The sequence below is a fragment of the Amaranthus tricolor genome, chromosome 16, assembly GCF_026212465.1.
Source record: "Amaranthus tricolor cultivar Red isolate AtriRed21 chromosome 16, ASM2621246v1, whole genome shotgun sequence".
Classification (NCBI taxonomy): domain Eukaryota; kingdom Viridiplantae; phylum Streptophyta; class Magnoliopsida; order Caryophyllales; family Amaranthaceae; genus Amaranthus; species Amaranthus tricolor.
Window position 1 is genome coordinate 4,042,501 of NC_080062.1, and position 16,876 is coordinate 4,059,376.

Sequence of the window (16,876 nt, forward strand, 5' to 3'; positions counted from 1 at the left end):
CATAATCAAGAAATTTTTCAATTAAAATTACACTAATTTTTTATTTTTATTATTATTTTTATTATTAGTACCACCTGCCAAACCGACCTTAAGTGTTAATTACTTTTTGGTGGAGGAGAAACCCAAACTTTACTCACTCTTAGCATCATGAAGAATTGAAAGCAAAATCTAAACTTCAAATTGGACCAACATAAATGATTTTTTGTTTTTTGCATAGAATAAATATGTGTAAATGTATTTGTTCAAGAAGGATTTGTTTGTCGAAAATGGGTCGTGTTGTGGAAGGGTCCGAATAAGATGAGTCGGATTCGACTAGTGACCTGCAAAACGAACAGAGTTACTTGTCCAGTGACAGTTTTTCGAAAAGTTCCTCCGACGCTCAAATCAGTGGTCGTAAATATGAAGCAAGAAATGAATACGAGTAGATGAGGGAATTTAGAGAGAGAGAGAGAAAAAACGTACTATAAATGGTAATAAATAAGAGTATTTATAGGGCAATAAATGACCTTGGTTGACTGATCAATGGACATTTTGGTAATTTCACCCCTTAACGTGGGATTTCTAGAGGCTTTGACCGACTTTCAAGACCTTTGAGCCATTTGACTTGACCCATCAAATTGGAGCTAGTTGACCCAATAACAATATTATATTAAATTGTACTCCCTCCTATTCAGCTGAACTGTCCCATTTGACTTTTCACACTTGCCGAGGCAACATTTTAACTCTTAATATCTCAAATTATGCTTAATTAAAAATTATAAAAAGTTGATATTAATAATCCTTGTATTGAGACGAATCAAACAAGATCCCATATGACTATGTTTTAACTTATAGATTAAGAGTAAAATACAAATTAAGAGTGATAAGTGAATAGTGCCAAAAAAAAATGGGACAATTCAGCTGAATAGGAGGTAGTATTATTTTTGTAAGGGTGTGAATGTTTTTTGAGTCAAATTTGAAACTTAAGACTCTCACTTTAAATTTTCGGTAACGTTTATCTATTTTTTATCATTCAGACTTATCTTTATTATTCAGATTTGATCAAATTTTTATTCTTAAACTCTTTTTGAACTCATCTATATTTTTAGGAGTCAAGTGAAAAATTCAGAAATTTGTTTCACTTTAAGATCAGTGTTGCAGTTAGTTTTAAATATCAAAATTGCATAATATTACTTGCCATTCGTTTCATTTGATCAATGTAAGTCTTGTGAACAAGACTCAATAAAAGACTACCATTGTTCATGCTTAAATATAAAATACTTTAGTTAGCAATCAAAGTTGTTGGGATAGACTTAAGTATAAAATATTACAGTAGAGAGACAATCATCAATGATTTTTGTTAAACATCCACGAAATTATAGCCTTTTTTTTCGCTCTTAAATAAAGATTTAATTTTCACAACTTACAATATTATAAATTTACATGCTTTTAACTAAAGGAAAAAAAATAAAAGAACATAGAATAAATATACGGCCCGTTTGGTACATGGTATTAGAGGGCGGTAATGGTAATAAAATTAAGTAATGAAAATTTTGGTTGTTTGGATGCTTTCAATAGTAATGGATGGTAATAAAATAAGGTAATGAAATTACCAAAAAGAGCCATTTTCATTACCATCAAACAACATGATATTAGGCGGTAATGGTAATGAAGTATTACTGTGGTAATAAAATAAGGTAATGTTGTTTCGAGCCGAAGAAAAAAATAATGAAGAAAAAAAAGGTAATGTATATAATTATCCAAAAAAATATTATTATTAAAAAAAGAATCATTAGATAGAATAATTTAGATACAATAATGCTTTTAGATACAAATATACAATAATGAAACTAAGAGTCATTACCATTTTTTATTACTAACAACCAAATGCAATCAATGGAATATTATCTTCCATTACCATTCTTTAGTCATGCACACTAAACAAAAGAATTTTCATTACCAATTCTCATGTCCATTCCTTCATTACTATTGCCATTACAACATTTCATTCCCACTACTTCATTACCATCAACCAAACGGGCCGATAGGGTATTATTATTACTTTGATCAAAAAGTGCCAATGATAATATTTTTAAGAAAGAACCGTCCAATAATTTACAACAAAAGCTTAGATTAAGAGAATATAAAACAATGCAAGTTCTATGTTTCATTTACGTATGGATCGCACTATTGGAAGATAAAAACAAAACAACAACCATGTTCAACTCCACTATTCGTTACTTGTTTGATATAAACTAGATTTGGTTAATTAATCAAAATTTTCTTCAAAAATGATATTCAACCAATTTCAAAAAGAGTTAGGAAACAATATAGTGAGAGTTAGGATTTAGAGAATCGGATTTTGTCTCAATTGGAGATTCATATTAAGTACTACTTTTTTAGGAAATTAAACATTTGAGTTTGGTTCTAACTAGAGGTGTTCAATAGGGCGGTTTAAGTTTTTAACCCAACAGGTCACGGGTTGGGTCACATTGTAACGGGCCATTAGCGGGTTGGGTCAATAACAGGGCGGGTCATTAACGGGCCTTGGTGTAAAGGGTCGGGCCGGGCCGGGTCTGATAATTATAAGAATTAATAGCGAAAAAAAATTTATCACTTTATTTTTATATCTTTAAATGATATTATTATATACATAAGTGGATTGACCACAGGTCATAAAGTATAATAAAAAAAAACTATTTTATTAACTTTCACAAAATGGGTTAAAGTGGATCGGATTTAAACGGATTTTGACCCGCCCCAGTCCGTAGAAATTTTGACCTGACCCGCCTCGACCCGGCCCGTTGAACACCTCTAGACCAAATTATGCATTCACCTTTCCTCAGCCTACCATGTAATTAAAAGAGTTAAAAGGTTTATTTGTATGACATATAACCTACCTTTAAATTTATATTTTATTTATATGAATAGAAAAAGAATATATTTGTTTCAAAATTTTAGTATATTATTTTAGTGGTGTTTGGTAAATAGCAACTTATTTGACTATTTTAGTTTTTTTTGGCAAGATAGATTGTTGGATGATCAAACCATTTAATATTAGTGTTTGGCATGTTAGCTGGTTAACACAACTTTTTGTTATGAATTAGTAATTACATAACAAGTTTCTTCTAAAAGCGTGTTCAAATTAGTTAATCAAACTAATTAATAAAATCAGTTATTCAAATTAGCTAAAAACTATCGATTATGAATCGTTCCATTTTCTTAGTAAATTGGTTGAAAACTTCTTAATGTCCATCGATCCCAAACTATTGTATAGTCGATTAGCCATATAATCAAGTCAATTATTTTACCTACTCCTATTAATTTTCAATGCTAATTATAATTATGCGTATGCATATATTTTGTGTTATTAAGTGGTCCAATTAAGTATCAAAATATGTTCAATAATTATGGTTGAACTATGGAAAAAAGTTAATATACTTGTATTTTAATGAGTATGTATGTACTCTATAGTTTGAGGTTAGGTCTTAATTTAAATATTAAACCTTCTTAGAAGACTTTTTTTAGGTATAAAAGCATATAGTTCTGTATATTCATAATTTAATATAATTTTTAAAGCCTCAGGTGTGAAAATTTGTAGTGTGTTATTGTACTACTAGATATATTTATGTGTCAATCACTATTTTTAAATTAGATATATATTGTCATATAATCAACTATTATCCACTGAAATAAATCCATTTGTTGATGCTCTTGAAAGATGACATTTATTATTTTCTAACATTTTTATTATTACGTATAAATTATGTATTATTCAATAATTAAATTTAATGTGGCAATGTCTTAATTGTTTATGGTAGAAATAAACTAAGTAAATACCGTATAAATTTATAATATTTTGTGAATCAATCAAATCAATTCTATATAAAAATATCTTTTTTATAGACTAAAAAATATTCAGAAAAATTGCTTAAAGAAAAAAAGCAAAAACATTATGTTGAAATATCGACATGTGTCACATATTGCTTCTTTTATTAATATGTGTTATACTAGTACATAAACTCGTGCAACACACAAATTTATAGACAAAATATATAAAAAAAAACTAGTTTAAATAATAATGTAAGTATGTACTATCGTTATTAAGTTTATCAAATACATGACTTTTTTTAATAAAAAATAATTATTGACATTTTATAAAATTATTTACTGACTACATAACTTTTTTCATTTAATTAAACATATTAAATTCTAAGTTAACTAAATAAATTACTATAATAAATCATTTAAATACTTCACCTAATTTATCTCTAATTTAAAAAAAATAAAATTTTAAATTAGGTATATATTGTCATGTAATCAACTATCATCCACCGAAATAAATCGATTTGTCAATGCTATTGAAAGATGACATTATAACTCTTTAATCGAAAATATGATGGAACAACCGATTGTTGGTTGATTTTTTTATGATATTGAAATGAGAACAAAATACAAGCTAAGGGAGAGTATTGGTGATTGATGAATATATAATGAAAAAAATACACCGACGATCATAATGATAATAATGTTAATAAATGAGAAATATTTACTGAATAACAATCAATAAAAAAAAATGTATTCAAATTATCATTAATAGACTAAAAAAACAATCTTCAAATTGGATTGTAATGGAGGAAAAATAAGTGTAATCGTAGCATTAACGGTCCGTTTGGTATATGGTATTAGAGGGCGGTAATGGTAATAAAATTAAGTAACATTCTTTAGTCATGCACACCAAACAAAAGAATCTTCATTACCAATTTTCATATCCATTCCTTCATTACTATTGTCATTACAACATTTCATTTTCATTACTTTATTACCATCAACCAAACGGGCCGTAAGGGTTAACAAATAGGTTGGGTAAGGGTTCATCATCAGTCACTTAATTCAGTGTTATGCAACATTTTATTTAAACTTAATTTAGTGTTATGTAACATTCTTAATAGGGAGAATAATTTGTTCATCACAATCAGAGTATTTTTCTTGAAGCTTTTAATAGTGGTATTTTTATGTTTGTTTGGTGAATAACAAATAAGCTATAGAAAGATCCACATGTCATGCATTGATTTGTTGACATTTTTTTTTCTTTTCATCATATATATTTTTTTAATTATTTTACAAAATTTACAAATTATTTTCAAAAAAGAAATTTACCAAAAATCTAGAAATATATTTCTCTACAAATAGAGATCCATTATGTAATATTTATTTAGACAAAAAAAATTAGTTTTTTTAACTAGGATAAATGAAAAAAGATGGTGAGATTTAATGGTATGTTTGCTATTAAGAGAATGTTTTTCATTTGTTTATTTTGTTGATGTGGAGGATAGAGAAATAAGAAAAGAGAGTGGTGAAAATTTTATTTGTATTCGCGGATAATCATGCTCTAAGATCTCTTTAGATTAAAAGTGTGTCGTACGTTTATTATTTCTTTTGAATTGAGGAAAAAATGAGTTTCAAATATATTACCTTATGTTATGTTGGCTTTGAATATTATATTAATGTATAAGAACTAAGGATGTAACACCCTGGCCCCATCAGACCGCCAGTAACTACCCATGGAGGACGTAGACTGGTCCTATAGATCAACACAAGCCACTTTGGCCTCACTCATGCACATGCGTGAAAACTTTTGAGGAGATCACCTAAGATCGAGGTCAATTCTGACCTTAGGCAAAATAGACATTTGCCTAGGGATCAGAGCTAGAAAGGGCCTCAATATCTGAAAATTTTGTTAATGAAGTAGACACTTAAAAAAAATTGTAATTTATGTTTAGTTTTTTATCAATAAATGACACACCTATTTAAATTTGGAATTGACTTTCTATAGAGTGGGTCCATTTCGTTTAGTTTGCTTAGGGCCCATAAACTACCAGGAACGACATTGCCAAAAAAACTCCCCACCAAACACGCTTTACTGCAGACTTATTAACATATTGACTCTCTAAAAAAATGCATCTTATTAATATAATAAATAATCTATTCATCCTTTTTAAAACTCAACTCGAAAGGTCATTTGTTATATTGGCTTTGGAATCCATGTATATAATGACGAAGAAGGCTGACAGAACATAGGAGTATGAAACATAGATGCGCTTTTTCGCCATGAGTCGTGAAATTTATGCACATTAATCGTCACTCATAATGCTGGCCGTTGCTACAGAATTCTGCAAAATATTCCAAAAAATTCCTTTCATCCATGTACTATTTATCATTTATTTTAATATCTCTAACTTTAATACTCCCTCCGAATCAATTTAGATATCCCATTTGCTTGAGCACGGTTATTAAGGATGGTGTAGGGTCCATTAAAAAGGGTAAGTAGTAAAGGGTAAGTAGTGAAGGGTAAATAGTGAAGGTAGTTGGATAAGTAAGGTATATAAGGGTATATTCGTAATTACTTGTGTGAACTAAAGATATTTAGGTAAAAAAAGATTGACAAAAATAGAAATGGAACAACTAAAAAAACTCTACCAAATAAGAAAATAGAACAACTAAATTGGTTCGGAGGGAGTATATATATATATATATATATGATCCACAAATCAACACACCATGCTTAGATATTAAGCATCCTAATTAATTAAGACATTACTATATTTAGAAGGTATCACTTTTTTCCATACCAAGCATCTATATTTTCAACATTCAACTGGCCGGTACAGTTGGTTAACGAAGTAATCATTTTGTCTTTATTTGAAGACCAGGAAAAATTGATTTTGTTTCCGTCGGAAAATATCTTATATTTTTTTAATAGGAATTTAAATTTAATTTTTATTATTCTCCTTTTCTTAGTCTATTAGTACCAAAAAAAAAGAATTATTTTTAAAAAAATAGAAAACTGTAAATTATTTAATGGCTGAAACGACATTAAATAAAAGACGATTGGTTTAATGAGAATATATAAGGAACACATGCAATATTTATGTAAAATTTACCGCTGTCTCTATTGCCTCTTTGATTTTACTATATTTTTTATTAGAAAAATTAATTTCAGACTCGAGTAGTCTCAATCAACTTTATTGTGTCTAATACGTTTTTTGTGACCTACAATATAAATTACTGTGCTGATTTTTCAAAAGTAGACCCATTAATTTTTCGTGACAGTAAACTTGAAAATACATGTCATTTTTTCATTTTTATTTTAAAATTAGTTTTTAAATTACTTAATTGCCGCTACCAAATTTTCATTAATGCCCACCCAATCTCCATATCCTCTGCTCACCTTGAACAAACTCTATTCAATCTGTGTGGTTAGGGTTTAGGGAGGGAGAGGGATTGACGACTTATTAACATATTTATATCATTTACTTGTTTTTATAATGTCATCTAACTTATAATTAACACAAAGAAACTTTTTTAAAAATAATGTTGAAGAAAACTTTTTATAAAAATAATGTTGAAGAAATGCTCATATATAATCTAATATATATCGGTGATTTAATGAAATATTGACTAGTGTATAATATAAATTTGCTGGCTATTCCTTTTATGGACGTCCCATTACCATGATATTGAGAAGGAACCTCATTCGTTTTTTTGTGTGGTAAACTCTTATCTTACGTGATATTGTACACAAAAGCCCACTTGTGATTTTGGGCTTATAATCCACACGAACCCGTGATGGTTTGTCATGGTATCAAAGCTAGCTTTCTAGGGAACTTCACGAGTTTATAAAAAGTGATGGTTCACATGTAAGGGAGAGAGTTCAGGAAATGCTCATATATAATATCAGATCAGTGATTTAATGAGATGTTGAATAACATATTAGCTTGGTGGTCTCGTTCACCTACTACCACATGGCTTTTGGAAGGAACTCTCGTCTTATGCCAACTTATACAATCGAGTCCACTATTTGGCGTGGGCTTGAAAGCTTGTCTTTTCAAGCCCATGATGATTTGTCAAATAAGGAGTAATTTAGCAGAACGAGATACACATAGTAGATTACTTTATCTATTCACTAGGTAAACAACTCACTAGGCCACTGCTAATAGACATTGATACATAATGAAATTTAACTCACCAATAATAAATATATTTTTTTTATAAATTAATAATGAATAGTTTACCTATCGAGTCAACTAATTTTTTTATATACAGATGACCTATTATTATTTAATGCAATATAGAACTTTGGAAAAGATGCTTAGGAGTATACAATTGGCAGATTCTGACATTTAGTAATCATAAATTTTAAAAGTGATTAATTTAACTCCACTAATAATAACAATATGCTTGCATGAAATAAAGACAACCATATAAATGCATGACGTTTACACAGGATATGTACTCCTATTGGTATTACTCCTGCAGATGTATATAATTAATTATTAGAGATTCATCCTGTTAAATCATTGTTTAACTAATCTTGAGTCCTATTAATTTTAATTAAGGCCACATATTAGGGGTAGTGTTCATAACAGAAGTTGAGTATAGGATTCTATATATATATATATATATATATATACACTTTACTTTTCCGGCTAGTTGATCGTCTAGGGCCTCAAAAATAAAGGATTTAAAATGTTAAAAGTGCTATTTAGGCCCGATTTTAAGCAACACCTTTTAAGTGATTTGTTTATAATCCTTTTTTTATATTTGAAATAGTTTTAGAATAATGTTACAATACATTTTGTCTTAAATTATTTTTCTTGAAGTGGAAAATTTTTTTTCATATAATAAAGGGCCCATTTTAAAAGACTTCATAAATATAAATAGAATCTCTAAAATCTTTGTTCCGCCCTATATTGCAATTTGCAACAAATTTTGATTTTCTTGGAACTTCCAGAAAACAAGAACTCAAAATATGAGTGTATCATCCTTTTGCAAACGAGAAACTTGCATATGAAGCTGGAAATTTGTGTAAATAGGTTATCATGTTTCTACTTTCTCTTTATAGTTTTATTCAAAAAGACTTAGCACAAGAATTAAGAAATAAGTATTTTTGCGGTAGAAATATTATTATAACCTCTACAAACGTAGTGGTAAAAGTTAATAAGGTATGGGTATAAAAGAAGCAAGGGCAAAATAAAATTTTCATAGTTATTATTTGTCAAAATAGTAATAAACAAGTAATTTAAAACGGTTAAATAAAGAAAATGTAACATGTATAATGTAATTGAGGAGTATTGATTTTGCATCAATCATGGATAAGGATGGTCGTGAGTCAGATTAAATCAATTTCAAAATTAGACCCAAATCTTTTTTGTGAACCAATAATTTTATAAACTCTAAAAAATTTAGACCTAGACCTTGAGTCTAAAGTCCTAACTAAATGTGTCTTAAGTGAGACTAAATATGATTATTATAATACTTATCGATTTTATACTTTGAAAGCCTAATTCTAAGAACCTACATGTCAAATATAAGTCTAAAATGAGTTTAAAATTAATCATGCGTCAAGTCATGTGCTGGTATGAGGTGGATCTGGGTTGAGAGTGGCTCTAAAGCGAGGTTGAAACTCATTTATTTTTTTAAACCTAAACATAGACCATACCTAATGAGTCAAAACAAATAGAAACTTGGGCATAAAATTGAAAAGGATTTGGGGCAGGTGTAATATGTTATTGTACCCACAATCATCTCTAATTGATGATGAGTTTGTTCAAATATAATAATGCATCATTGCTTACTAGAGATTAATTTAGTCAATTAGACTAATAAGATTAGATTATTAATTATTTGAGTGTGACATATTGTGTGGAAAAATGTCACTATTAAATATAATGGAATGAAGGTAGTATAAAATATTATTGGCTAACTATCTACACGTACTTGTTGATCATCAGACATGTATAGTATTTGGTAATCCTTCCCAACTCATTTGGTTTGCTGAATTACCAGTATATTATTTTAATTCTAAATATTATTAATTGTACTTATTTTTAATTGTACTTAATTAGAAATTATAGAATGTGAATATTAAAAAAATTTAACATTACTTACCCTATTTTTTTAATGTGTAATGTCAATGCATGATAATAAAGTTTTCAGCCTCTCATACTTTTTTTCTTTTGCCATTACCACCTTAAAAACTATTGACTATTCTCTGAAGTGATGAGATAATTTTAAATTTAAGCAGAGTTTGGTGTAAAATGCTTTTTAGTACTCTTCCTTGTTACTAAAAGATCATCACATTTTTCTTTGTTATTATGAAGAAAGTTCTTACACTTCGACATGTGAATGGCAGTTTTAGTAATTGTGTCAACTGTCAAGTGTATAAAAAAGTTAACTTCAGTAAAAATAGCAAAAATAGGATCAAAAGAACTACATCCTAATTCCTACAGGAGATGAAAAAAATCAATGGCATCAAATTAAAGTATAAGTCTACTAACTACAACATAGAAGGACTGAAAGAAATGCAAATGAAACTAAGAACAAACCCAGATTGGCATTACAAAAGTCATTTACATTCGTTCACATCAATGATTTACCAACGAAATGGGTTGAGCAAGAGACATACTTACATTTTCTAGTGCACCAAAACCTACAAAAGCTAGCCATATCTACAATCCTCTGCATCGACCCAATCTTAGCCTAAAAACAGGTAAAGCGGAAAAACGGACCTTTCTTGCTTTTTTCCTGTCAATTGTTTTCCTTGTCCATAGGCATGAATGCGGAATCTTGGGAATCCAGACTGCTTGAAGTATGCTCAATAACATCCGAAGCAGAAGTACAAAAGCTCTTCAAGCCAACAGCTCGAGTGGACCTTTCAGATGCTGAAGTTAATCCCACTGCTGCAAAGCTATTAACAATGGCATTGACATCGCTGATACCACTGTAGAGACCACGGCTTCCAGCGACTACAACACCTTGCTTGTTCTCATCATTCAGAACAGCAGGGAATACCCCCATCAGCGATGCAGAGGATTGAGTGCTGGATCCTCCGATCAACAGTCTCAAGGTCTCCCTCGCACCTTTATCTACCATTGATTCGCTCTCGGACATCATTGGACCAACCAGCTTCGGGTGCAATGATGGGATGCTGGATGCAATACCAGGCCCAGCACTTACCAAATAGCCTTGGCCAGAAGAGCAAACATCAAGCACAGGGATGTGCACAATCGGGTCACACATTAAGGGTGTGAAGATAGGAAGCTGTGTGCTTTGGTTAGCGAAGGATAGTCTAGTCAGAGGATCTGACAAAAATGAAGGGAATTCAAGTGTCGGTTCACTAGCTAGATCAAGTGGGGGAACTTGTGGGAGCATGCTGGGAGTTCCTGTGGAGGGTAAAAGGGTAGAGAGGGGTGGTAGTGAGAAGGGTTCAGCTAATGAAGTCGGAAGTTTTGAAATTGGTGCCATTGTTGGAGTAGTGCACGGAGGGCACCAGCAGTAGTAAGGAGATAAAAATGCTCCCAAGGGAGGGATTTGAATAGTTGCATTGGGAGACTCCGGAACACTGCAGTTTCTAAGTGATTCCAGAAAACTCAAGGAAGAAATTGAGTTGGGTGTGAAAGCTTCTGAAGGTTTGACCGTCTCAGAAATATTTAAGACTGCTTCGGTCATTTTTGTGCTACCAACAGGAATATGGAGATCTCCCCGCCGTCTTATTTTTTCTCTAGAGGTACTCCTCAAGGAAGTTTCTTTAAATAAATTAGGCCGCGGACTGAGGCTACCTTGATACTGTGTGTGGCCTTTAATTGCTATACCACCACTCTGTCTTGTACGCATAGGCTTCACAGCAGTTGAGGGTGATTGGGTATTCTCACCAAAATCTGTTCGTATATCTGTCCAGGGAGAAGACAAAGCTGTAGAAGTAGCTTGAAAATTGGGGCCAACTAGAAAGGAACGTAGATGAGTTGCAAAGCGCTCAAGACGTGATTCACTAATGCCCGTTAATTCAGTCAAGGTGGGTTTCCTCATGAGCAAATCTTTCATCTGATGGATCACCACATGCAGAAACAATTAATTTCAGATTAGCAAACGCAAGTAAAAAACTTTCTCTAAAGTCTTCATGCATAACAATCTCAAAAATCAAACTACATTTAGCAATTTGCATATTCAGTATTCCAACGATACCTTCAAAAGCAAGTCGCACCCAACTAGCATTGAATTCTCAGAGCACCAGAAGTAAATTGTTTCTCTATCAGGGAGCTTCATTAGAAATGATCTACCAGACCGATCAGCAGGGATTTCTTCCACTGTTACAGAAGAATATTCGGGATCACTTAATGTTGCAAGCCTTTCCGTCGTGCCATTGTCCCCAATAAATGAGACACGCAGATCGGATGAAGGAAGAAGTGTAAGACTCAAATTTCCCCTGGGACAAAATAAAATAGGAATTAAAAAATCACATCTAACTAGAAAAACATGACAGAGGACCTACAGGATCAGAATTTAAACCAGACCACATGACAAAAATACATATTAGAGAAAATTCACATATAATCTTTGACTAGGGAAAAGATATTTCAATAATAATCAAAGAGAGGAATCAGAAATCCCCTCTTATCTGCTATATCTTTATTGCTGGCTTACAAATTCCACAACATCAGTGAACCTTTTTGAAATCAAAAGACAAAATGTAGCATAGAACTCCTGCATTATCTTGTCACTAGTACTCGAACTTTAAAAAAGACGACTACTACAATGCCTAACAGAACACACCCAAAAATAGTGAATTTTTTGCACCAATATTCAACATCAAGACATACCTCTCTCATAGAGAAAAAAAAGACTGCTATAACTTTCTTAGAGGATACTTATACAAAAACAACTCTCGATCAAAAAGAAATGTAAAGAATAGCTGCAAGATACTTTATAAGATTAGAAAATATATCATGTCAGAAATCCACTCGACATAAAAAGGGCGGGGAGTTCAAATCTTAGCAGGTAATAATAAAATCAGTTACAAAATGATATGAATATTTGACAATAAATAGATACAATGTCTTCACATCTGACAGAAAATTTAAAATTTATAATCTAAAAATATGAAGAGAATTTCAACAAAAAAGGGTCCTCATATCAAGATCAGGGGGAAGCAGATTATAGATAATGTGAGAGTATGAAACTACCTTCTCTTCTTCTTAATTCAGAGATCAATATAGATACGTCCAATTTACCTACAAGCGAAAAGACATTTTTATTTGGAAGGATGAACATTGTCATCATCAACATAATATAGGATTGCCACCCTTATTTAAATTTAATTCACAACGTAAGACATTTTCTGACCACACAAGCTTCTCATATTCTACCAAATGACAACTAATTTAAACGTCAGGTAAGGATCCCGTGTAGGCAAGGCAGGAGGTTAACATATATGCAGTCTCACCCATGCAAGTACATAAAGGCTGTTTAATCACTCAAAGAACTGCAGAAGTTTGATAATACAACTATCAAATTGTCATAGAACATAAGAAGGCAAAACAAACAGGAAATTAGATGCCAAAATCAAAAAGGTACAAGTATTTCAAATAATAATCATCCAACACTGACAGATCCTAAGGTCAATTCAAAACAAGTTATTACCAAGCACCGCAAACAATGCTATATATATTGATCCATTTGGCTACAACTCCCAGACCAACCTGATTCTTTGAGTATTTGCGAATTGATAATCCACTAGTCAATTTAATCAAGCCTACGTTAGGATTAGAAATCAATAGATACACCTAATAAAAAATTCAAAATGTAAGAGTAGAAATACAATCCGAAACACACTCCACCTGGAATCTTAAGTTAAAAATGGATGTATTTCGAACCCTTTCATCCCATGTAAACCTCAGATATCCTGTAAAAACATAAAATTCTGTGCATTCACCCAGAACAAATCAAACTGTTGGGAATGGGCTACGATATTTGATGAAGAACAATAAACAAACTAATGCAAAGTAAACACAGCAAAGATAGAGCAAGCAACAACAATGGCAAAACACAAGAATATATGAGGTATCTAATGATACCTCCCCCTCAAACAGTGGCGGACCCAGGAATTTCAAATTGGGGGGTCAAAATTTCGGATATCGGTTGTGGAGACGGAAAGACGAGGGCAAAAAATTGTCGCCAAATGGAAAAGCAAATTGGCGACGAATTAGCGACGGGAATATGGTCGCAAATCCGTCGCCAATTGGTCGCTAAAGTAATTTTTTTTTTTTTTTAAAGCTCATTTATTTTTTTCAGATTGGGGGGTCCACTGCCCCCCCTTGCCCCTAACTGGGTCCGCCCCTGCCCTCAAACAAAGTATGTTATCGTTAATATAAGCAAGAATACATTAATGACTCACCTTACAAGCTTTAAAAACAATCTCCCAAAGCAAAGAACTTTTACTTCAATCTACCACAAATATGCAAATACAAAGAGGAAGAACTCTTATGGTATGAACCCTAGTTTTACTCTCTTGTATATGCCTCTCTCTTATAACCTAATGATGTTCTAAGACTCTATATATAGCCCTAAGACATATTAGAATAACCTAAAACAAAACGGGCTTAAAGCCCACAAAAAACCGCAACAAAACAGGAAACTGACGAAGCAAGCCATACGTGCTCGACCTGTCAAGCCCTCTTCAATGCCTCCCATTCTTCGCGTCTTCTCAACATTAAGACACTCTAGATCATTCTCATCAATCACTTCATTGATTGACCCAAAACATATGCTCTCATACTTCCTTGCACTCGCAACCTCGTTTTCGAACGTACAAGTCAAGGAGTACGCTACGAGGTGATCGAACCTACCTCCATCATGTGGAGATTTGAGGCTTGACTCAACACAAACATATAGAAATAAATTCATACAAACAATAAAGACATTTAGTTTGGACTAGGAAAAACCACTCAAATCATTAAAAAATCACAGCCCAAGAAGAAATTTAAATCAGCAAATTACGTTTAAGAAAAAAGGTGGACAAAAATGCTACCATTTAATCAAGTTAAAAAATTATAGTCCTACATTATACCAAAAGAAAGCACTTCATCTCAATCTCCTTGCTTCTGGTAACAAGAGAGCATCCTACATAACATTTATCTTAAAACAACTATATCATGAATCACTTTTAGTAATACACTCTCCGTTTCAATCCTTTACGAAATACAGTACATTGTTTTCTCCACTCACGTTGCCTCTACATCTCACTTCTAGGAGCATTAGGGAACTAAGGGAATTAGGGAAATCATAGTTAAATTATTGAGCCAAATCATCTCAAATCCTAGAACATATTTTATAATAACAGATTAAATACAGTTCATGCCACATATATTATTTGTATTCTCAACCTTTCTTATAACTAATCCACATAAATACAACTCTATCCCACTCATTTGCAATCATTTCTGCTGAGAGAGCTCGCACTTCATAATTCAAAATGATATGAAATAAGTGGGACAAAGCATTCAGCATCCTCCTCAATACTCCAATTTTAAGACAACTCTCTGTGCGCAGTAAATCGTCTCGTATACAAATTAAGGTGTCAACAGCATTAATTTGCAATTGAAATTAAACTAACAGTTCATTCAAACGAAAACTATATACAACAGCAAAAACTCAAAAACAAAAGCATATATCTTCAACACTTCATAAATCTCACATATCACATGTTGACAACATCGAGGTTTGCTGCATATTAATTCATTTTACCTGACAGAAGTCGGAAACAACATGGATCCTTGCTTCTCCACCTTTCCGACTCGCATTGAAACAAGTGGAACACATAAGCATCTTGCTAACAACCCAACTTCAGATGGTTCAAAGTACTGTTGATTTCACATAAACCGAAAAAAATAATTAGCAAATCAAACTTATAAATCAAGATTTTAGATATCATTTTCATATAAGTTACAAATTATAACAAAAATAAAAACCTTGCTAAGATGCGAGAGAAGGTAATCTTCAGAAGCGGCACCGGTTGATGCATTAATCTTTAACAAAGGCTTCAATCTCTCATCAACACGACAAGCTCCAATATGTTGGAAATCCAGAGCTTGGAGCCACTGCATGAAATTACTCTCTCTAACAGTTTCTTGCATCAACAGATCTCCATCGCCTTCTTCAACTAATATCTCATTCAATCGACTCGTCAAACACCTCGATCCATTATTACCACCGTCAACTATTGGAGTTCCGGCGGAAAAATCGACAGTCGTACTCATATCATGCGATTCAACAATCTCGATAGAATTCGTACACGTAACTTCCGATTCAACAATCTCGATAGAATTCGTACACGTAACTTCCGATTCAACAATCTCGTAAATGTCATCGCAATTGATTATGTCATCGTTGTTCATCGATTCTTGTTTCTTAGAGTTTGACATCGTGAAATCGTTTATCGTAGATTTGAAGCCCTAAAGAATTAAAATCTCACTATTTCAACAAAAAATGGTAGTTTTTAATCGTATTGTTTAATTAGCGAATCCAGATATTGAGAAAGCGTTAAATTTCAAAAATATATTGCAGACAACTGTGATGATATCTGAAATAAGGTCCGCAAAAGATGAATTCGCTGAATTATTGAGAAGAATCTAGAGGGAGAAAGGGAAGTAAATTTGAGATGGGAGATGAGAAATCTTCAACCGAAGCGCTGCCGTTCCGAAATGCAAAATGAGATGATAAGGGTTGAAATGACGATATTTATATATTTATATTATATTTTATATTTATATTTATATGCTTCCTTAGATTCATATCACTTGCAACATTAGGATATTCGTAACTATTTATTTATCATTTTTAATTTGTGATTAATTTTTTATTATACCTAATTAAAGATATTATAAATTAAATTAGTGTATTAAACTACATAATAAAGCAAATTTTAGAAATATTTTGAGACGGAGGAAGAATGAAAAAAATGTAACGGATGTGAAAGTATTTTCTGAATTAGGGTTGATTTGTAAAGAGTTAAGTCCGACACCTTTTTATTTAATCACCAAAAATTAATAAATCCACGTAG

General features: G+C 31.7%; 1 protein-coding gene across 1 annotated transcript; it reads right to left on the bottom strand.

Moving 5' to 3' along the window:
* Positions 1 to 10,353: 10,353 nt before the first annotated feature.
* On the bottom strand, positions 10,354 to 16,545 carry LOC130803013 (uncharacterized). The gene is made up of 4 exons (XM_057667157.1): positions 15,786 to 16,545; positions 15,562 to 15,677; positions 12,004 to 12,244; positions 10,354 to 11,862 (listed from the first exon to the last, which is right to left on the bottom strand). The coding sequence occupies exons 1-4, from the start codon at positions 16,236 to 16,238 to the stop codon at positions 10,570 to 10,572; spliced, it is 2,103 nt and encodes a 700-aa protein (XP_057523140.1). The 5' UTR covers positions 16,239 to 16,545; the 3' UTR covers positions 10,354 to 10,569.
* Positions 16,546 to 16,876: the final 331 nt, after the last annotated feature.

Coding starts and splice junctions, on each gene's coding strand:
- LOC130803013 (XM_057667157.1), bottom strand. CDS start 16,238: ATGTCAAACTCTAAGAAACAAGAATCGATGAACAACGATGACATAATC. Junction 15,678..15,785: donor TTCTCTCGCATCTTAGCAAG/GTTTTTATTTTT, acceptor TGAAATCAACAG/TACTTTGAACCATCTGAAGT. Junction 11,863..12,003: donor GGTGCGACTTGCTTTTGAAG/GTATCGTTGGAA, acceptor GTGATCCATCAG/ATGAAAGATTTGCTCATGAG.